At 39.3% G+C, this 24,474-nt stretch overlaps 1 protein-coding gene across 8 annotated transcripts in view; it reads right to left on the reverse strand.

Annotated features, from left to right (window-relative positions):
- GRIP1 (glutamate receptor interacting protein 1) overlaps positions 1–24,474 on the reverse strand; it is a 647,688-nt gene that overhangs the window by 55,723 nt on the left and 567,491 nt on the right. For 5 of the 8 annotated variants that reach the window (XM_073651743.1, XM_073651736.1, XM_073651738.1 and 2 more), the window contains exons 8-12: positions 16,654–16,801; positions 16,264–16,433; positions 13,109–13,264; positions 6,009–6,164; positions 2,057–2,243 (exon numbers count right to left, since the gene is read on the reverse strand). In XM_073651743.1, the coding sequence (XP_073507844.1) occupies positions 2,057–2,243; positions 6,009–6,164; positions 13,109–13,264; positions 16,264–16,433; positions 16,654–16,801 (817 nt within the window). The remainder of the gene's footprint in view (positions 1–2,056; positions 2,244–6,008; positions 6,165–13,108; positions 13,265–16,263; positions 16,434–16,653; positions 16,802–24,474) is intronic. The other 3 variants (XM_073651737.1, XM_073651741.1, XM_073651742.1) reach the window with 3 other exon arrangements.

Raw genomic sequence — 24,474 nt, forward strand, 5'->3', positions numbered from 1 at the left:
AGTGAAATGTACAGTCTAGTGCATAGTCTAGATACAGGGACCCACTGTGTGGATTTTCCCTTGCAAGAAGAAAAACCACAGCCCCCCAATTCTGTATATAAAGCAACCTGTGAGTTTTGGAAGCCTGTAAAATGTCCTAAAGAAGTAATTAATAATTCACGAGTAGCATTTTCTTCGGATGTGATCAGAGCTCACACATAGACTGATGAAAGTTCCCCAATGGCAGGGAGAATATTAGAGACCTCAATGTGGCAGCCCCTTTCAGCGCATGTTCGCTTTTGTAATTAATATAGCCTGAGGCCCCCCGATGGAAAAGCCTGCATGATAAAGCCTCTGGAACTTGTTAATCTTCTCATACCAGATCAAGAACATGATATTTTATTGTCAGGACAGAAATTTCATTATGTGCTGCACGCAGAGTGAATGATCCTGAATAATTTATTAGGAGCCAAGAAAAGTATTACAAACAAAAAGCTTTGATAAATTTGCTGTCCGGAAAAAAAAGAAAGAATTTTACTCAAACAGTAGAGAGAAAGGAAGCCGCTCTGTACCCATTCACATAATCATTGGGGGAAGCAAAGGCTCCAGTGAGCGGGAAAATAGCCTGGATGTTTGCAATAAAAGCATTCACACATGGCAATTTCACACTGCGGGCAACTTCAGGCATAGCATGAATATTAATACTCCTGCCACATCTCCTCCGTGTATACACCTACACTGTAAAGAGTAGCGCCTCTCTGGCTTTGAAGCAGTGATCCCCAGGGGACATGCAGATTTGACTTTTTTTGGGTAGAAGTAAACTTTATGTTCTCCTACACAGGCTGCATTTAGGTAATTATTAACATGAAGAAATCAGTTTACATATTGTCACTACATGGCACTACACCACTCGCCTCAAATAACCAATCTCACAGACCTCATTTATCAAAACTGGGGCATGAAAAACATAATGGCGTTTCTTGTTTCTCCCAATTTCTCTAAATGCATAAGGCAATCTCAGAAAATGATGAAGGATGTAGTGCACATTATCAAGGCTCCAATAGACTGCTCATTTATAGAACGATGGAGAACATTTACTAATGCCGGTCATATTTCATTGTCCTAATACAGGCTACAATGTACAGAATGGTAGCGGGTCTACTGACCCAAACTGAGCAATCCCCATACATGCATATGATTAGAGACTAAGATGATGTTCTCATGTCCAGTAATCATCAGAACGGATTCAGCAGCAATCTGTTGGCTAGAAAGTTGTGCAGACACAACTTTTGTCTGTTTCTAAAAAACTGATTTCAGCTGGATCCATTTTAAAGTCTATGGAAAACGGATCCGCTAATTAAGCATCCGCTGTTCTCCCATTCTAAAAGGATCAGTTTTTTGCTTACTAGAGGTCGAAAATAGATATTTAACATATACAGTACTACCAGGTATGTGACCTTTCAAGTAATCATCTATTTGAAAATGATCCAGTAAGCAAAAAAAGGATCCTTTTCAAATGGGAGAACGAATGGTTAATTAACGGATCCGTTTTCCATACACTTCAATGCTAAAAAAAATCGGATCCAGCTGAAATCCTTTTTTTAGAAACTGACAAAAAAGTTATGTCTGCACAACTTTTTTGCCAACGTATTTCTGCTAGGTACATTTTAATGGATAATTGCTGGAAATGTGAACATAGCCTAAGGGTCCGTTTTCATGGACCAACTGGCGATACAATACGATAGTCGTTTAAATGCCTGTTTACACAGGCAGAGCAAAGTAAATGTTGTGCACTGAGCGATCTGTAATCCCACCAAGGATAACATCTGCAAGGAGTTTGTATGTTCTCCCCGTGTTTGCGTGAGTTTCCTCCGGGTTTTCTGGTTTCCTCCCACACTCCAAAGACATACTGATAGGGAATCTAGATTGTGAGCCCCAATGGGGACAGTGATGATAATGTCTGTAAAGCGCTGTGGAATTAATGGCGCTATATAAGTGAGTAAAATAAATAAATATATAGAAACCAAAAGGACTATAAAATAAACCATACTGACCACCTATACACTTTTTAACTCACCTTTCAGCAGGACTGTCAACATCAATGTAAGAAATTAAGGGTGGAGAAGACAAGGTCTCTGTGGCAAACACACTGCCCTGAAGTTGTATTCCAAATCCTACTATGGGGTCAGCAGTCAGCACCACTTCTGTACTTTCTGTGTGGACGACCTGTCCTGCCAAACCAACCGTACTAGATGCCAGGGACACTGCAATGGCCAACATCAGAAAAAATGTCAGGATATAAAATTTTCCAAACCAGTAAGGAAAAAAAAGTTTCTAATAATAAAAATGAAACATTACTCAATAAGAAAAATATTATTGTTTTTCTCATACAAACAGATGGACAATGGCTGTCAAAATGCCAGAGCTAGCAGCTGGTAATGCTTAGACAAGAATTTGGGATTATTTGTGGGGACAACAGTTCTCACAGGGGACTGTGTGTTATGACTAACACATACTGATACATAGGAAAAGAGGACCGTGCCAATGAGGACTTTCAGTCTTACAGGTCTATACCCAGGTATGAACATCCACCATTCGTGCCAGCAATGCAATGGATGGGACAGCCTGACTAACAAAGTTTTACTTGAAAAATGACGCTGTTCTTTAAGGGTATCCGGACGTACCAGACGTACAATTTTGCTATCAAAGCAATACTTGCAATACAATCACAGGTTGATTTTGAGTATCATCCTAAATAGAATTCACTGTGTTTCAATTTATTGGTCTACTAATGGGGCTTTGAGGTCCATAGTATGAGGATCATTAATGACATCATATAAGATTCACTGGTGGAGAAATGTAGGGTTTTAAAGGTATCATCTCATATAGGATCTCCATGTTTAGGTCTCTATACTTACTACAGATAATTTGCCTGAATTCACTTACTAAGAAATCATTCTCCGTCCACAGGGATAACTCAGTCAGAGATTGTTATTTAACAAGTCGTATCATTCATTGTTGATCAGAAAACATTTCAGAACAAAGGAATGGCTGCTGTGAAAACGGCACATACAGTTTACTGAAAAAGGTTCATGATGAAAAGTCAATTAGCCAGGCAAGAGCAACTAATTGAGAACATTGCTACATGCTGTAAATGGAACTTGCTCAGTTTATATAACAAAGTCCTTTTCTTAACTGATTAGTCATTAATAATAATCACAGTGAGGCTTTGTAAATGGAGAAAGGCTCTGTTCACACTGGCATTATGGCGGCCATTTTCACAAGATCCATAACAGATATCATGGATCAGTCATTAACCCTATTGTAATGTGCCCATCAGATTTCCTGTTTGATTAGCATACCTTGAATTATTCCAGTAGTCAAAAAACGAATTTTTCACATTGACACAGAATGTAATAATCTGCAGAGTGGAAAACCTTTTTTAAATTTGCCTCTCCATTGTAGAGATATTAGCATTCAAAATGTTTGGTATCTAATGAGTTAATTTTTGTTAAATTGGCATTTCCATCTCCAAGATCCAATCCCAATATCTAGTAGGTGTAATAATACTACTACTACTAATAATAATAATAATACCAAATACCTCCAATTAGAAATGTAGTATAGGTTTTCTGATTTGCTATATCGCTTACCCCATGTGCAAGGCATTGTAGTAGCTTAGGTATCTATGGTTACGACCACTCATATAGTGAGTTAGTTAGTTCTTAATGGCCGCAACCATGGATATCTAAGCTACTGCAACGTCCTGCACATGGGGTGAGCGACATAGCCAATCAGAAGAACTATGCTGCATTTATAATTGGAGGTATTGGCTATTATTTGCTATTATTATTATTACTACACCTACTACATATTGCGATAGGATCTTGGAGAGGTGAATACTAGTTTAAGTGGGTTTTATCAGACAGATTTCACTGGGGTGTGTATTTCTTACCTCTGTATGATGCTGGTCAATCACAAGCAGGCAGCAACACACAGGAGAAAGAACATGCCCACAATAGCTTTGAGGTTTCTCAGTGTGTGAGTTGTAATCACACTTATGTCAGCTGAAATCACAACAATTTGTACTCGTTGAGCAGTGAGAGCATGCTGTCATCACATCTCACACAGCAGCAGTCTGTTCTGGGCTACTCCTGTGTGAGACATATTCCTGCATCTTGCTCTGACCTCACTGTAGAATGATTATGAGTTGAGTACAAAAATGTGATCTCCAGATATACAGTGTGGGGGGAGGAGCAGTACAGCAGAGGTGTCCATGCTATAAGAGGAGGAGAGCTGATAGAAGAGTTTGTAGTATAACATAACTAAACTCAGTTGTGCTGCCCCTCTTCCCTCAGGGACCTTATCTGAATGGTGTTTGTCATCTGTGCTTTCTAATCAGGCAGGAGGTTAGACCAGGAGATCAGGGCTGTATTATTACATTTCACACACTACTGCTCTAAACTATAGTGAGGGAGTTTTCTTGTTGCCTGCGTATGACTGGTTAGCATCAGTACACGCCTTAAGTGAAAACAAAAGCTAAATAATTACATGCTAAATATTCTGATGCTAATATCTCCGCAAAAGAGAAGCAAAATTGAAAAACAAAGCAAACAAAAAAAAAAAACTAAATGTTTTAGTGCGCTCTCTAGCCACTATTGCATCGTGTGTCTAGTTCAACATGAAAAATTTGGTGAAAGGTCCTCTTTAAGTATAGAAAGAAATGGGATTTTCATTAGTTACTAAAAGGGGTTGTTCAGGACTTAAATACTGATGACCTATCAGCTGTTTCCACCTCCTGCTTCAGATGTGTATACACAGCGTACAGAGCCAAAACACTACGGCTCAGTATACGGTTTAGTATCTGTTCCCGGTTACTGCAGCTTAGCTCCTACTGAAGAGAAAGCAGCTGGAATCCAATCACCCGATCCATTTGTTCATGTATATGAGGGAGTCATAAGAGAGAGCTGTCAGATGAACAAGCTTTCAGCCATCAGTTATTACAGTTATTAACATTAATCCTACTGCAAACACCTAATTGGAGTTCAAAAACTCAATGTCATCATGATCAGATGGTAACTATGTTCAGTAATTAGTGACGGTGATGGCAGTCTATGGGTGGGTATTATTGACGATATGGAGAAGGCAAACAAAGAAGAGAACGGTGCACTGTAAGGCAGCATTGTAAATTATGCAAAATGCTGTTCTGACATGCCCCAGACACAAATGTCACAACTAAAACCAGAGGCGTATGCGCGAAAATAAAAAAGTGTAAAGCTAATTTTTTTGTAATAAAAAAAAAAAAAACATGTTGTAGAATGATTTAGGAAGAATTTAAATGGGTTTTCCGACAAACAAAAGTTCATTTTAATCAATAGATCTTGGAATAATAATAAGTTCCACAATTGGATGTGTTTAAATAAAATGTTCCTGAGCTGAGATAATCTTATAAATGTGCCCCTGCTGTGTACTGTGTAATGGCTGTGTCTGACCGTGCAGGGAACATGGTCTGATCGTACCACATCTCCTGGGCAGGGGAGGAAGCAAAAGTATACAGACATTACAGCACGGGATCACAGCTAATTCTTTCTTTAAGGTAAAACATTGTTTAAAAACAGGCAGTGAAAGGTTTTACCTCACAAAAAGAATCAGCTGTGATCCCGTGCTGTAATGTCTGTATACTCTTTTGCTTCCTCTCCTGCCCAGGAGCTGTGGTATGATCAGATTATATTCCTGCACGGTCAGACACAGCCATTACACAGTATACAGCACATTTATAAGATTATCTCAGCACGGGAACATTTTATTTAAACACATCCAATTGTGGAAATTATTATTATTCCAAAATCTATTGATTAAAATGAACTTTCGTTTGTGGGAAAACCCCTTTAAGTCAAAGAAAAGCCCTTTTAAGTAACCCTGCAGGAGATTTATCATAAAGTACAAGACTTTACAATGTAATCTTTGCCAATAAGAAGAACTACAATGAATATACTGTAGAAAAGGAAAGCTTTGTGAAGCTATCTTACATGAACTTTTGAAGTCCTTCTTCTTCATTCTCCTTCTCATTAGCGTTCCTCGTGGACTGGTGGGGTACAGACTGCGAGGTAGAGTCCCCGTGTTGAGCGAGCTCAGGCTGTATGCACTCATGGAGGTAGGAGAGAAGGATGAAGATACCAATGCTGCTGTAAGAAAGAGTACACATAGTACACCACACTCAGGAAAATCGAGGACTGAGCACTGCAATAAAGGGGATCGGTAGGAACCTTAAAGGGACACAGTCACGTTACACATATAGTCCTATCTGTATACAGACATGGTCTAGAAAAGTAGATGCTGAACAGAATGATATAACTTGTATTTTATGTATTGAAATCCTTGGTGTACATATATGCATTATTCCAGTGGGCGGTCCTACTCTGTGATTGACAGCTACCTCTGCATGCACAGACATATAGAAAAGACGGTCAATCACTGAATAGGACCGCCCATTGGACTCGTGTGTATAAACACCAGGGAATTCAATAAATAAAATCCACGTTTTTTTCAGAAACTTTTCCCCACTAAAAATGTACACCAATCTGATCAGCAACTTACGTTCTATAACATCCTGCAGCAGATCAGATACCGTTTTCAACATGACAGGTTCCCGTTATATATTTGGCATGTCAAACTGTTATACAAGAAGCATGAATTTTGTTGAGAAACCATTATAGGAGCTTAATGAACGTATTCACATTTTGCTGCCATTAATCCATTTGGATGTTTCAGAATGATTTAGTCATTTTACTACATTATGTATGTGTTTTTTAATTTGTTTTACTTGAAAGGAAGAGAAAAGCAGATGTTTCCGCTTTAGATATATAATGATTAACAGAAAGATGTACTCAATCAGAAATCATTCCGAGTCTCCATAATGTAACGGCTACGGCAATTTACTAAGCACTTTTCATTTGACATGCTTTTACATTCATAATTGATCTTCCACATAGGTAAATTATGTTTGCAACCATTTTGCACTTCATATCTACAAAGTAATTTATCTAATGTATTAGTAAAAAAACATCAGCAAGCAACAAAACTGTAATAAATGTGCTCTGATCTATGGATACAAATACAAGCCACTACTTCTAGAATACTTATAGATGTACAACACAACTTGTCCATAATGACGACAGTCAGACATGGGTGAAAGAAAAGAAAAAGGACAAACTAAAGTTCATGTCTTAATATTTTCATTTTCAGATCATTATGATCCATACTTAATTTAATAATGTTACACCGCCTAGAAGATGTGTAAAATTATATTTTGTATACATTTGTATTAATCTACTACCTAGATGTGTTATTACCCAGTTACCTTTCCTGTAAGGGAGTGGATCCAGTCAATTCATCCAAATAAGCTTGTCAGTGTTCATTCGACATCCTGATCAGTGATTACTAACCCTAATAGACTGCATTCACACATCTGTTTCAGCTTTTACATATATATAAAAAATGGACTGTTTTTTTTCTCATGTGTCATCCATTTTACATCCATTTTTTTCTCATCCTATTTTAAAAACTGAAGGAGGGAAATCGACTGAATAACAGCATTTTTTTTATCCACTGACTTTTGCAATAGATCAGTTAAAAATTGATGACTCATAGATGAAGCACAAAAATAAAAAGTATGGGACTGATTCATCAAGACTGGCCTAGCGCACGCTGGAGTAGAAGGCGCCAAATTCACTAACAGGTACACAGCACCTAATGAATTTGGCGTCTCTTCTGAGTGGTGTGCACCACATCAGAAATGCTACTCTAGTTTCTGGCGTACAAAATGCCAGCACTCTTGATGAATTTGATGGGTGGGTAAGGCCCCACCTATTTTGTAGATTCAGACTTCAAACTGGCATGAAAACGCCAAAATCGAAAAAAAATTGTGATTTTTTTAGAGCTTCTATATCAGTTTATGTATTATGTAAAATCTTTGATGAGTTGGCCCCTATGTCTCCTGTTTTTCATTCATTTTAATGGATTCCTGTATACTTCAATGGGCGAGTCTGATCCACAAAACAGATGAGAGTAGGACATACTTTGAGCCCTACGGATTAGACACATGAATCAGTTTTTCAAACGGATGTGTACATGGATCAATGAAACTCTAAGGGTCCGTATAAAAAACGGACAGCACACGGATGTGTACAACAGATGTGTGAATGTAGCCTGTGGGCCAGATTAATCAAGATCGACGTTGTTCATGACTCAGATGCTCCACATTCATGAAGAGGCATAAGCCTATTCATGAATCAATTGGTCTTCATGAATCAGGAGAGCCAGATGAGTGGCGCACATCTCAGTGAGCACATCGCTTTAAGACCTTCTCCAGCACCTGAATTTGACGAGCAGCAGTCATCACGCTCCCACCCTAGCTTTGTCAACTTTGTCTAAGCTTGGTGGAAATGGCGTGAGAACACCAAAAATCGCACAATTTTAGTGCAGCCGCCAGTTGTGACAAAATGAAGCGACTTTTCAAAGCTTTTTACTGGCCCTCAAAAAAATAAAGGGAACACTCAAATAACACATCCTAGATCTGAATGAATTAAATATTCTCATTGAATACTTTGTTCTGTACAAAGCTGAATGTGCTGACAACAAAATCACACAAAAATCATCAATGGAAATCAAATTTATTAACCAATGGAGGCCTGGATTTGGAGTCACCCCCAAAATTAAAGTGGAAAAACACACTACAGGCTGATCCAACTTTGATGTAATGTCCTTAAAACAAGTCAAAATGAGGCTCAGTATTGTGTGTGGCCTCCATGTGCCTGTATGACCTCCCTACAACGCCTGGGCATGCTCCTGATGAGGTTGCGGATGGTCTCCTGTGGGATCTCTTCCCAGACCTGGACTAAAGCATAAGCCAACTCCTGGACAGTCTGTGGTGCAACGTGACGTTGGTGAATGGAGCGAGACATGATGTCCCAGATGTGCTCAATCGGATTCAGGTGTGGAGAACGGGCGGGCCAGTCCATAGCTTCAATGCCTTCATCTTGCAGGAACTGCTGACACACTCCAGCCACATGAGGTCTGACATTGTCCTGCATTAGGAGGAAACCAGGGCCAACCGCACCAGCATATGGTCTCACAAGGGGTCTGAGGATCTCACCTCGGTACCTATTGGCAGTCAGGCTTCCTCTGGCGAGGACACATTTGTGGCCTATTGGAGGTCATTTTGCAGGGCTCTGGCAGTGCCCCTCCTGTTCCTCCTTGCACAAAGGCGGAGGTAGCGGTCCTGCTGCTGGGTTGTTGCCCTCCTCATGCCCCCTCCACGTCTCCTGGTGTACTGGCCTGTCTCCTGGTAGCGCCTCCAGCCTCTGGACACTACGCTGACCGACACAGCAAACCTTCTTGCCACAGCTCGCATTGATGTGCCATCCTGGATGAGCTACACTATCTGAGCAACTTCTGTGGGTTGTAGAGTCCGTCTCATGCTACCACGAGTGTGAAAGCACAACCAACATTCAAAAGTGACCAAAACATCTGCCAGAAAGCATTGGTACTGAGATGTGGTCTGTGGTCCCCACCTGCAGAACCACTCCTTTACTGAGGGTGTCTTGATAATTGCCAATAATTTCCATCCATTGTCTATTCCATTTGCACAACAGCATGTGAAATTGATGGTTAATCAGTGTTGCTTCCTAAGTGGACAGTTTGATTTCACAGAAGTTTGATTTACTTGGAGTTAAATTCTGTTGTTTAAGTGTTCCCTTTATTTTTTTGAGCAGTGTATAATCATATGTCCGCATCTGTCTGTGTACATCTTTGAGTGCGCCAGTGTGACTATGTATATTCTGCATATTCCTTCTCTGCTTTTAAAACTTAGGCTACGGAGAATAAGGTCAGTGAAAAATGCACCATGAAACCATGTTTTTTTATGAAAAACCAAAAGCAGGATGTGATTTTTGATCAAGTCAAAGCCACGGCAGTTTCTTCATCTGTCCTTACTCTAGGGCTCTAAGGAAAGACCCAAAATTTGCTTTTGGGCACATTATTCATTGCTATGCAACAACTCATCAGAAAACATATTATATTATACAAAAACAACACCGTGTGACTCCCATGCAGACAAAAGACAATGTGTTGCCCGAATCTTTCTTACTTGTGCTATGGTAATACAATAAGTGGTACAATGGATCTATCACTGTTTTTTTGGTAAATGAATATCTCATGCTATCATTTATGTCAACCCAGGGGGCGACAGTGGAATGTAAAAGTTTGGGCATCCCTGGTCAAAATTACTGTTATTGTGAACAGTTAAGCAAGTTGAAGATGAAATGATCTCTAAGAGGCCTAAAGTTAAAGATGACACATTTACTTTGAATTTTAAGCACAAAAAAATATATATACCATATTTTTCAGACTATAAGACGCACCGAATCATAAGACGCACCTATGTTTTAGAGGAGGAAAATAGAAAAAAAGATTTAAGCAAAAGATGTGGTCATGATGCCCTGTTAAGGGGGAGGGGGTCTGCTGATGACACTGTTATAGGGGTAATGTCCCCCAATTCTGTTAATATCTCCCATCCTGGTATATATGACCCCTTCCTTTCTGTTATATGTCGCCCTCATCTCCATCCTGATATGCATGGTACCCCTCATCCCCATCCTGATATGCATGGCACCCTTCACCCCATCCTGATATGCATAGCACCCCTTATCCCCATCCTGGTATGCATGGCACCCCAATCCCTCATCCTGGTATGCATGGCACCCCTTGATTCCCATCCTGGTATGCTAGGCACCCCTCATCCTGGTATGCATGGCACCCCTCATCCTGGTATGCATGGTGCCACTCATCCTGGTATGCATGGCGCCACTCATCCTGGTATGCATGGCGCCACTCATCCTGGTATGCACGGCACCCCCTAATCCTGGTATGCACGGCACCCCCTAATCCTGGTATGCATGGCACTCCTCATCCTGGTATGCATGGCACCCCATATCCCTCTTCCTGGTATGCATGGCACCCCATATCCCTCTTCCTGGTATGCATGGCACCCTTCATCCCTCTTCCTGGTATGTATGGCACCCCTTATCCCTCATCCTGGTATGCATGGCACCCCTGATCCCCATCCTGGTATGCATGGCACCCCTCATCCCTATCCTGGTATGCATGGCACCCCTCATCCCTATCCTGGTATGCATGGCACCCCTCATCCCTATCCTGGTATGCTTGGCACCCCCTGATCCCCAACACGCTGCACACACAAAAATAAAACAATTATACTCACCTCCTCTCTCCTCCAGCATGGGGAGCAGTGAATATAAATTTTCTTTAGCAGTGGGCAGCTGCTGCCTCCTGTGCCCCGCTCATCCCCCGCTGCCGCTCGCCTTACACCCCAACCACCAACAGCCATAGGTATAGAGTACGGAGCACAGTTCGGACTATAAGACACACCCCTCACTTTCCTCCAAAATTTTGGAGAAAAAAAGTGCGTCTTATAGTCCGAAAAATACGGTATATATTTTCATCTTTTACATTTTAAAAATTACAAAAGGAAAATGGGCCGATGCAAAAGTTTGGGCACCCTGCATGGTTAGTACCAAGTAACACCCCCTTTTGCACGTATCACAGCTTGTAAACGCTTTTTGTAGCCAGCCAAGAGTCTTTCAATTCTGGAGTGATTTTCATCCATTTTTCCTTGGAAAATTCTTCCAGTTCTGTGAGATTCCTTGGTTCTTTTGCATGCACTGCTATTTTGAGGTCTAGCCACAGATTTTCAATGATATTCAGATCAGGGGACTGTGAGGGCCATTGTAAAACCTTCAGCTTGCATCTTTTGATGTAGTCTATTGTGGATTTTGACGCGTTTAGGATCATTATCAATTTGCAGAAGCCGTCCTCTTTTCAACTTCAGCTTTTTTACAGATTGTGTTATGTTTGCATCAAGAATTTGTTGAAATTTCATTCATTCATTTCATGCATTCTTCCCTCTACCCGTGAAATGTTCCCAGTGCCATTGGCTGCAACACAACCCCAAAGCATGATTGATCCACCCCCCATGCTTAATGGTTGGTGAGATGTTTTTTCCTGAAATTCTGTGCTCTTTTTTCTCCACGCATACTTTTTATCATTGTGGCCAAAGAGTTCTATTTTAACCTCATCGGTCCACAGGACTTGTTTCCAAAATTAATCAGGCTTGTTTAGATGTTCTTTTGTATACTTCTGACACTGAATTTTATGGTGAGGACGCAGGAGAGGTTTTCTTCTGGTGACTCTTCCACGAAGGCCATATTTATGCAGGTGTCTCTGAACAGTAGAACAATACCACAACCTCAGAGTCTGCTAAATCTTTCTAAAGGTCTTTTGCAGTCAAGTTGGGGTTCTGATTTGCCTCTCTAGCAATCCAATGAGCAGCTCTCACTGAAATTTTGCTTGGTCTTCCAGACCTTATGTTGACCTCCACTGTTCCTGTTAACTGCCATTTCTTAATTACATTTCAAACTGAGGAAAGGGCAAATTGAATGCTTTGCTATCTTCTTATAGCCTTCTCCTGCTTAGTGGGCCTCCACCATTTTCATTTTCAGAGTGCTAGAACCCATGGCTGCAGTTTTTGGGCACAAGGTTAGAGGAAGCTGGGGTTTTAAAAAGCTGGGAAATTTGCATCAGCTGGCCTTTCTTAACGATGATAGTGAACAAGTCATAACCCTAACAGGCTAATTAAGGTCTGAAACCTTGGTCAAAGTTATCTGAGCACACAAATCTCCAAGGGTGGCAAAACTTTTGCATCAGCCCATTTTCCTTTTTGTAATTTTTAAAATGAAAAAAAAAAAAAAAGACTATATATATATTGTATATATATATATTGCCTAAAATACAAAGCAAATGTGTCATCTTTAACTTTTGGCCTTTTAGAGATCATTTCAACTTGCTTAACTGCTCACAATAACAGTAATTTTGACCGGGGATGCCAAAACTTTTTCATTCCACGTATGTGGAGACCAGCATATCAATGTCATATCTTCTATTAGTATGGAGAAGTGAGAAGTAAAAGCAAGCAATGCTGTTATGCCTGAAATGAGAAAGCATGAAGAAGAGAGGAGAAAGAAAGAGGCAGAAAGTAAAGGTGGCTCATTACGAAGGAGTTTTTGAGGAGGTGGTTTCTGGCATTTCATGGCTGGCGTCCTGGAATGGTCAGGGTGGTAGGTGTTATAATGTTGGTTGGTGAGGCGGCGGTGGCTGTTGGTTGAGCCGTCCCATGGAACTTGCTTTTCGCTGCTCCTTTGAACCTTTACTGCCCGTATGAAGGGATGACAGGGAATCATAAAGGAAAAGAACCAGAAAAGAGGGAAAGGTAACTGAGTTTTAATGAATTAAAGTGGAAGTGAGAGCAGTTAGCAAGGTAATTGAAAGCAACATGCCCTAGATGCTGACATTGAGGCATTACATGGCTTTTACAAGGACAATTAAAGATACGTTAATAATCTATCAGACTTCCATTTTATAAAAATTGTTACCACGTTTCACACATTAATTGATATCAGAAATAGACCTTTAGAGAAATCCAGTGAGTGCTAAATAATGATATTCTGTGCACATTGCTGGCAACTGGGCCATAACCAGGGCATTAGGACATTATTATTAGACCCACTTTCCATAATTTAGATGGCACAAATGTTACATGATGTTATCACCTTTATCACATATCGCACCTTCAGAACACCGCATTATTTAGCAGTCTGGGATTTTTAGCCCCTGGTATAATATACCAATGGGATGTACTGTTAATACATTTGCATTCAGTACATGATGGCAGTTCTAAAATATTTAAAGCTTATTTACTATTTTATAACTCCTATGTAAAGTGCAGATAAATGGATTTATTAATCTAAAGCTGTAAGATCTTTTCAAAGAGAAAATTGAAAACTAATGCTTAGCTACAATACAATGTGTCTTGGATGTTAAAATAATTTGTTTTCCTAGGCACAGCCTTTATATCTGAGAAAAGCATTTTGCTGCTCAGCTTGAAGGTTATGAATCCCAGCAGGTCAGAAGAAGAAAAACGGCTTGCAGGGAAAGTAGTGAATAAACAATCAAGGCTAAAATGTTAGAAAGACGACAAACCTTGTGTCTTCTAGTAATATCTTATCTAGTCATACAGTAAGTTGCAGCTGTCAACTTAAAAGCCAAATTAATGTGATGGCCAAAAAAAGAAGGTAGCCAGGAAGACAATAAAAGCTCCCCCCCCCCACCCCGGAAGACTGACCTGACCACTTTAGGGACAGAAGTTAGGGTCTTTTGAAAAGTAACCATCTTTTACACTTTTTTTTTCATAAATCAATAGTACATATTTAAATAAGAAACTTTGTGATATATCATATCAGCGAAATCTCCTTCTTTCTCCTCCTGGACTGATCACAATTCACAGGAATAATCTGTCTTCAGTGAAGAAAGATTTTTCCGTTACTAAGATAGATGACAGTTGGTGCTTATAAAGTTCTATGCTGAACTGTAACTGTCCTTTCAGAACTTGCAGCAGAATGTCTGTGTCGATCTCTAGCTCCTCCACTGCCATAGAATTCAAAAGCACCAACTGCCATCTCCTATTTCAGTAATGGGAAAATCTCTCTTTACAGAATACAGATTTCATCCATAACTTGAGAGTGAAAGTTCAATCTAAGAGGACAAAGAGGCACATTTCTCTGATAAAATATATTACAAAGTTTATTTTCATGGACACTATTCTAAAATAAAAATTAAAAAGATGGTTACTCTTTAACCTTCTTTGGTTTCTGTCAATATGGGGGTTAAGGGTCAACTTCCAGGTGGTGTTGGAGGGATGTTAATGAAATATGAACATAAGGCTAGCACTACCCTAGTGATTTTAGATGGCCCGAAAGTGTACAACTCTTCATTAATACAGTCTGGATTGGCTGATCTTTTGAACAATCATCTCATACTGTACATCACATTGAAGAATCACAGACAATGTGAAGGTAATTTTTGGCTTTGAGAACTGTTATAGGTGGAAGCCGAAAATAGTGATGAGGCCACAAAAGGAGGATGCAAGAAGTACTTGCATGTCCACTGAACTAGCCTGTCATTTATCATCACTACTTTATGATTATGCTAAAAGCTGTATCCCAGCAACAATGAAAAAATATAGCACATCACATCTCCTTTCCCACAGAAGCCTGCTTTGGGCCAACTGCTGGTACAAAAGTGTGCCAACAGAAGACTGAAAATAGCATACATCAGCCTTTGTGGCCATCTGAAATAATTAGTATTAATGTTTGTAACAAAGCAGCAAGCACTCATGTTCAGGGGTCACTCTTCAAAAAATGTCAGGTGCTGAGTATCTTTATACCCTGACAATTTACCCTCCTGGAAACTGCAGTAATACCTATATTGAGAAATAGTAGTATTGAATTGCTTCAGGCACTAAGGCTAATATTAGCATAGTCTCCTTTTAGAAATTGGAAGGGAGTACTCTGACTTTCCACTTATTCTAACAAGAATTGCAGGGTCATGGAGTAACTATGCTCTACATATTAAGGGGATCTAAAGCAAAGCTCTAGTTCACTGCACTGCAGTTTCACCTTAAAGGGAATCTGTCAGTAGGATTTCACCTCACAAACTATTGTTATCCATATGTAGCTCTTTCAAAGACACGTCCAGCAATACCTTCATCTAGATAGTCCGTTACTTTGTTAAGGAGAAATCAGCGTTTGAATGGATATGGAAATGAGGCGGAAGAGCTTTCAGACTGTGGCAGCTCTTCTCCAGCCTGTGTCACTTCAGCTCTATTTTTCCTCCTGCTTGACTAATATCTTCTTCGCTTGAAGTTACACAGCAGGAGGAGGCAGAGCTTGGCTGGTAACAGAGCCAGAATGACAAAGGCATGGGCAGAGCTTCCACAGGCCAGAAGCACTTCACCTTCATTTGCATATCCATGCAAATGCTAATTTCTCAGGAATGGAGGAATGGACTGTGTAGGTAAAGGTATTGCTGGATTTGTCTTTGAAAGAGCTACATATGGATAGAAATAGTTTGCGGGGTGAAATCCTGCTGACAGCTTCCCTTTAAGGACTTTTACATGCTTTGGCCAACGAATACATAGAAATTGTGGAACACACATCACGAACTGCTAACATGTCATGATCAATGATGCCTACAATTTCAGAGTTTTAATTGCTTTAATTATCATAATCAAGGTATACAGTGGCAGTGATGGCATAGTAGTGTTCCTTAGTGAATATCTCTTAGAGGTCACAATATTTGTGATCATCTTACCGTGATCAGGCCCCTTTAGTGCTAGCCGGGTCTGATGGTATGGAAGAATCTCTAGCTTCACTTGTTCACAGGTGCTTGCTAGGAGCTGTGTGGCTTCTGCTAATGTGCAATACTCCATACTTGTTCCATCTACAGACAAGATGTGGTCCCCAATATGAAGAGCACCACACCTGAGTATAAAGAAATGGAATGCCTTAATGTTCTTGTCAACAATCCAGTATCCATAACTCCATTACATTCATTCATTCCAGAGTATGAACTGTTAACATGAACCCAACTGCAGCCGATGATAACTTTTGTCAGCCACAGATTTGATTTGGTTCAATCAGAATTAGAAAGAGGTCATACTGAGGAAAAAATAAGCAAACTAAAAACATTGTGCGGCCTTACCGGTCAGCGATACTTGCAGATTTGATTTTGTCAATCACAATGACCTGTTTGTTGCAGTACATCGAGGTAGTTAGTGCTACTCCAAGGTTGGAGCCTGGAGTTTTGGCAACTTCAACTAAAAGTGGACCAGATGCCGTAGACACCGAATCTGTAAATGAGAGAGGAACAAGCAAAAACCATTACTTTTTATACAATGTAATAGTCAGCCTCAATGAACACTTCTCTGTTGCATTCAAAGGACTTTGGTATTGTTACAGTTTTATTGTAAAATTTACCACTTCATCGTTCTCTTATATATACTTATAATCTATACTTCCCCAAGTTTTGGTTCAATTTTTGACTTATTTTTTTTAACGCCAAATATGGATCATTCCATAAGTAAAAATAAAAGAGAACAACTTCCCCTCTCATTTGTATTTACTTCTAGATTTTTGTACTAAAAAAAGGGGGAAAAACACTAAGTAAAACCTACTGCAGATCAATAGAATTTCACAGTACATAACATTGTAGGTTATAGATAATTTAGTGACAAAAAAAATGTATAATTGGTGGAGAAAAGGTTGAACTTGATGGACCTAGGTCTTTTTTTCAACCTATGTAACTAAATAAAGAATTAAAGGAGTTTCCCATCCATTTGATTTAATTACCATATTGCCAAAGTGTGCTGGCAAAAAAATAAAAAAAATAAGGAAATATGGCTGGATCCTCTGCCGCTCTACTGTCCCACTGATTGGCTGCAGCAGTTAGGCGCCAACCAGATAGTGAGAGAAGGAAGGAGAGCATTGGGGGACTCTGACAACAGGAGAAGTGGCGAGGGATACGGGGGATAGTATGTTCTATTTCTTTTTATTCCTAGCACATTCGAAAGTTAAATGAAAGAGATAGAAGCATCCCTTAATTTCTGTATGAAGCCATAACATTTTCAGCTAAATATTTAGTCATTAATCAGCAACACACTATGATTTCTTTTTTTTATTTTTATTGCAACAGTGTTGCTAATAAGAAAATGCTTTCCCCTAGCCCACTGGGGAAGGTAGAGCAGAGTACATCTAAAAATGTAATGAGAAAAAAAAATACAATTAGTAGCGCCATTATAAATATGGTACAACACATGTTCCTCTTAAAATGAGCTTAGACTGAACTATAATAACAGATGAACAATTTGCTTAATTTCTACGGGCACACGCTACCAAAACAAACAAAGAAATAAACATAAAAAATATACATTTTGGAAATATTAGTTTGCAAGCAACAGATTGCAGGAAACAGGGAGATAAGGGTACTAAATACAGGAACAAGAAAAGTAAAAATTAATGTGAAGATCTAATTTGAAATAACTGTAAAAGTAAAGTACATAGGCATGGAATATATATTTATTAAAATCACTACGTCAGGAAGACAAAAAAAACTATTTTGCGTAAGAGTTACTAAACCAAACTCTCAAGAGTAGTCTTCAAAGATTGTCAATACAAATTTGAAAGTTATTGTTCATAAGAGTACTATTTGTTTTGACTCCAGACAAAAGTCTTAGGCAGTGCTCACATATAGCATTCTGAAGACTTAAAAATGATGACACTTTCAAGCAGAAAACTCTTCAGGGAACACACCCTCTTTGGTAAATTTTTGGAGGATTTTTTCTTCTCCTGAAGCAGTTTTGAAGACTTTTGGAAGATTGACAAAAAATAAATGCCAGAAAAATATACATAAAAACTGTGAACTATTAGGCTATGTTCACATGCAGCAGGGTTTTTTTTTCTGCCATTTTTAACTCCTTTATGACGTGTGCCGTAATAGTACGATGCACGTCATATCCCCGTTTGGTGCGGCCTCCGACGCTGAGCCCGCACCTTTCCAGGCACATGTCAGCTGACATGTGCCTGCAACAGCCGCGGGTGGAATCACGATCCACACGTGGCTGTTAACTCATTCTTCCTGGAAATGCGTCATTGGCTCCGCCCATCGGCGACCCCGTCACATGATCGCGGATCGCCGATGCGTTGGCTTGACAACCCGGGGTCTGCAGGAGACCCCTGTGGTTGTCATTGCCAGATTGCAATGAATGCCGCCCAGCGGTTGGTGCTCATAGCAAGTCAGAATTTCTGCTACACACAGGCGATCTGATGTGTAGTACAGGATATCAGACAACTGCGGCTTCATGTCTCCTATGGAGACTATTGAAGCATGCAAAAAGTAAAAAAAAAAAGGTTTTAAAAATATATATAAAAGTTTAAGTCACCCCACTTTCGCCCCATTCAAAATAAAACAATAAAAAGAAAAATCACACGTACACATATTTGGTATTTCCATATTCAGAATCGCCCGATCTATCAATATAAAAAAAGATTTCCATCAATAAACAGCGTAACGAGAAAAAAAATTAAAAACGTCAGAATTAAGTTTTTTTTGGTCGTCGCAACATTACAATAAAATGCAATAACAGGCAAGCAAAAACATCAGATCTACCCCAGAATGGTATCAATAAAAATGTCAGCTTGGCACGCAAAAAATAAGCCCTCACCCGGCCCCAGATCCCAAAAAATGGGAGACGCCATGGATATCGGAAAATGGCGCTTTTTTTTAGCAAACTTTTGGATTTTTTTTTCACCACTTAAATAAAAAAGAACCTATACATGTTTGTTATCTACAAACTCGTAATGACCTGGAGAATAAGAATGACAGGTCAGTTTTAGCATCCAGTGAACGTGGTGAAAAAAAAACAAAAAAGCAAATGTGGAATTGCACTTTTTTTGCAATTTCATCGCACTTGGATTTTTTTTCCTGTTTTCCAGTACATGATATGGTAACACCAGTGATGTCGTTCAAAAGTACAACTTGTCCCGCAAAAAATAAGCCCTCACAAAGCCATATTGACCGAAAAATAAAAAAGTTATGGCTCTGGGAAGAAGGGGAGCAAAAAACAAAAATGCAACAACGGAAAATGGCCCGGTCATTAAGGGGTTAAATACAAATAAGAATATGTGTTGAGATTTCTGAAATCTCATGCACACGCTTCTTTTTTTTTATTCTTGACTGAATTTGAGAACTGCAGCGTTTTTTTAATCTGCAGCATGTTCATGCTTTCAGCGTTTTTGCAGTGCTTTTTTCACCCATAAAAAGAAATGAGAAAGTGCAAAAAAGCACAAACCAAACCGGTTTTGCTTCTTTTTTGATTTTTTTTGTGAATAAAACTATCTTTATTAAATATATACTGTATGAATGCAGCGTTTTTACTACCAAGAGAACAGGTTTTGGCAGCAGAAAAAAAAAACTGTAAAAATGCTACGTGTGAACATAGCCAGTTAGGTACACTGAATGTAGCTAATTAAAAATCATGTGGTATGATCTTTAAGGGCCTGGATTTGGCAGCTCCTTTAAAATATTTTTTTTTTATTGTTAGTCCTATTCTGAAAGCAACAAGTAATCCGAATGATGACATTTGTGCAAACACCATTGTTGGTGACGCCACTAACAGCATACCGGATTTTATGATTTTGTAACATCGGTGAGGGGGAATACGTTCTGCTTTGCTAATTTGATGCTATATATCACAGACAGTCTCTCTTACCAAAGCAAAACCTAGGGAATGTGACATATACCAGCAATTCTACAGACTGATGTGTCATTATACTGGTTGCTGAACTAAATAGCAATTCTTATGCATCTTTTCTGCAAACTCGGCATTGTGATATTCCACAATTATTCTGTCTAGAAAATGTAACATCTGCATGTTACCATTTCCCAAACCGATGTGGTGTGTCTGCACGCAGATTGGACAATGCCAGTGTGCTGGAACGCATCCCATAGAGAGCGGATATGTAAAATACTAAATCTTCACAGTTGTGTTCAGAAATTTACATACTCCAAACTTCTGCTCTTCCTGGCACCGCTCCGGTCCCATTCCAGCATAATGTGATTGCAACTTTTAACTGACCGGAAGTCACAGCTAATGGTCACCAGCTCTCAATTTAAATCTATAAAAAACTCATTCGCGACCAAGCACAACCTCAGAAGACGACCAGAGTGGAGCCGATAACATATGAAGACGACAGCTGGGAGGTGTCTTGCCATAGGCAGGGAACTTAGATTAGTGATACCACTCCAGGGGTGAAATAAAGAATCGCCAAAGTGGTGCTTTAAGAAACTATTGGTTATTTCATCCTGGATGCACTTACTATGTTGGGTACTAAAACTTACTGGAAGCAAAAGTAGTTCTACTTTATAAATGAGGAAAAGCTTATAAAAAAAGATTTGAAAATGCCAATCAGTTCTTATAAAGCTATTAATAACCAGCCAAAGTAAAGTAAATCTGGAAAGATATTAGAGATTTTGCACAGGGAGTCAAAATTTTTTTTTTTGCACGAACCAGGCTGGAATTTCAGATCTAGTCACGTTGAAATTATAAAGTAAATTAGCCATATCATGAGAATAGATTATTGAACAGAGAATATAAACATGCTGGGAAAGTGCCTAGACAAGCATGATGTGGTCCATGTGATTGTTATCATACTACACTAACGCAACTGATTAAATCAGGGTACGCCCAAGCAGTTGGTATAATGGCAATGTAATGAATGGAATAACTGCTTATTGTACAGGGATAGGGGGAGAGAAAAAAGAGCTGGGCAGGCACTTGAATCTGGTATAATTACTGTGTCAAATGAACAATTTCAATCAGTGAAATAGCCTGAGCAATGCATTTTCATGTGACAATTCTAAAAACAATATTTCAGGTAAGGACAAATCTTATAGCATGTACATAATAATGCTAATAAAATAAGGCATCCTGCAAACTGCAGCTCCTAAAGTACTGCATTAGGCCCCCTTCACAAGTCAGTGTTTCCTGTACGTCTGGCGTCAGTTTTCACACGTATCGGAGACACTAACACCCATTGTAATCTATGGAGCTGCACACATGTCCATGTGTTCACATAGAGCGTGTGTCCGTGTGACCCATATGTAGACGTCCATTTTTTTCCGGCAGAACGGATAACAATATGTACCGCACACGGATGACATGCGTGTGCCGTCCATGTGACAGATAACGGAATAGAATGCAGAATAGAAATTAACGATTTTTAGGTGTTAAAGATGTGTAAATCTAAAGATAAAGAGATATCCGTGAGATATATAACTAGTGCCTTGCATATGTAGCTTACTGTACATGTATCAACCTAATAAATCAATAAATAAATGAAATAAAAATTACGTGGGGTCCCTCCCCACTATTTTTGATAACCAGCAAAGGTTAAGCAGACAGTTGTGAGCTGATAATATTAGGCAGGAAAGGTCCCAGGTTATTGGGCCCTTCCCAGCCTAAAAATACCAGCCCGCAGCCGCCCCAGAAGTGGAGCATCACAGGAGATGCACCAGTTCTTGCACTTCGCCTTCCTACTTCCCGATTGGCCTGGTGCATTGGAAAAGGATTTTGAGGTGGATCTGTTCTAAAAAAATTCCTAAAATACTGAAATACTCCTCAATCCTTCTCTAAAACGTAAATACTCTTGAATACTCATGCTATTTAATTCAAAGTAAAATCCATTTCGTTGTTCAAAGTACAAGTGTTTTGAGTTTTTTTTCTCACAAGGTTTTGAAAACAGTGTAGAATAAAAAAAAGCTACTTCTTTGAGGCGGATTCCCCTTGGAGTCTATTCCAAATTTGATACTGTCAGGTCAAAAGGCTGTAACACACAAAACAAAACACTCTTCAAAGTCACTTCAGGAAAAAAAGCAACTTCTTTAAAAACAAACAAAAAAGGAGAGTTTCCTGAAGTGGTTTCTTGTTGAAAAATTTGTTGTTTTTTCTGCCTCCAGAAAACTCAGTGTGAACGTGTTTTTTAATAGCATAGGCATATTCACAAGTAGCGTTTTTTTTCTGTACATAAAAAGTAGTGTTTTACAGTAGCAGAGAAAAAAAAAATAAAAAATGATATTTCTAAAATCTCATTGACATGGTGTCTTTTTATCTTTGCATTTTTAGAGCTGTGGAGCATTTTTATTTAAACTGCAGCATAACAATTCTTTCAGCGTTTTTGCTGTATTATTTTTACCTATTCAATTGAATGCATAAAAAACCCCATCACAAACGCAAAAAATACGCACGGGTAATGTACGCAGAATTTTTCCTGTCAAAAATCTGCATTTTTCATGTGGAAAAAAAAAAACGCTGCAAAAAAGCACTGTGGGAACATACTCTAAGTCTCCTATAACTTAGATACTTTCTTAAAGAGGTAAATGTCAAAATTTATATTAAAATATACAGTACGTACATACCAAACAGTAGGTTATATTGCTCTACATAAATATTCATATTACAAGACAATTATATGTTAAAGTGGCATTCTGCCATTATTATGGTTTTCCAAGCCTTGTACACAGCGACTATACCCTGGAAGCTACATAAACAGCTTTGAGATAATTGCACATACAGCAGCTTCCACTTTACATGCTGAGAATGGGCAGATGTGCACATAAAAACTAAAGATTATATTTTAAAAATTAAAACAAAACAGTTTAGAATAGGATAACAAAAATATATACGGTATATACAGTACAGACCAAAAGTTTGGACACACCTTCTCATTTAAAGATTTCTCTGTATTTTCATGACTATGAAAATTGTACATTCACACTGAAGGCATCAAAACTATGAATTAACACATGTGGAATTATATACTTAACAAAAAAGTGTGAAACAACTGAAAATATGTCTTATATTCTAGGTTCTTCAAAGTAGCCACCTTTTGCTTTGATGACTGCTTTGCACACTCTTGGCATTCTCTTGATGAGCTTCAAGAGGTAGTCACCGGAAATGGTTTTCACTTCACAGGTGTGCCCTGTCAGCTTTAATAAGTGGGATTTCTTGCCTTATAAATGGGGTTGGGACCATCAGTTGTGTTGTGCAGAAGTCTGGTGCATACACAGCTGATAGTCCTACTGAATAGACTGTTAGAATTTGTATTATGGCAAGAAAAAAGCAGCTAAGTAAAGAAAAACGAGTGGCCATCATTACTTTAAGAAATGAAGGTCAGTCAGTCCGAAAAATTGGGAAAACTTTGAAAGAGTTCCCAAGTGCAGTTGCAAAAACCATCAAGCGCTACAAAGAAACTGGCTCACATGAGGACCGCCCCAAGAAAGGAAGACCAAGAGTCACCTCTGCTTCTGAGGATCAGTTTATCCGAGTCACCAGCCTCAGAAATCGCAGGTTAACAGCAGCTCAGATTAGAGACCAGGTCAATGTCACACAGAGTTCTAGCAGCAGACACATCTCTTCAACAACTGTTAAGAGGAGACTTTGTGCAGCAGGCCTTCATGATAAAATAGCTGCTAGGAAACCACTGCTAAAGACAGGCAACAAGCATAAGAGACTTGTTTGGGCTAAAGAACACAAGGAATGGACATTAGACCAGTGGAAATCTGTGCTTTGGTCTGAGGAGTCCAAATTTGAGATCTTTGGTTCCAACCACCGTGTCTTTGTGCGACGCAGAAAAGGTGAACGGATGGACTCTACATGCCTGGTTCCCACCATGAAGCATGGAGGAGGAGGTGTGATGGTGTGAGGGTGCTTTGCTGGTGACACTGTTGGGGATTTATTCAAAATTGAAGGCATACTGAACCAGCATGGCTACCACAGCATCTTGAAGCATGCTATTCCATCCGGTTTGCGTTATAGTTGGACCATCATTTATTTTTCAACAGGACAATGACCCCAAAAACAACACCAGGCTGTGTAAGGACTATTTGACCAAGAGGGAGAGTGATGGGGTCCTACGCCAGATGACCTGGCCTCCGCAGTCATCAGACCTGAACCCAATCGAGATGGTT

Source organism: Phyllobates terribilis, unplaced genomic scaffold (genome assembly GCF_046119375.1).
Source record: "Phyllobates terribilis strain yellow unplaced genomic scaffold, ASM4611937v1 Scaffold_11__3_contigs__length_659146591, whole genome shotgun sequence".
NCBI classification, from domain to species: domain Eukaryota; kingdom Metazoa; phylum Chordata; class Amphibia; order Anura; family Dendrobatidae; genus Phyllobates; species Phyllobates terribilis.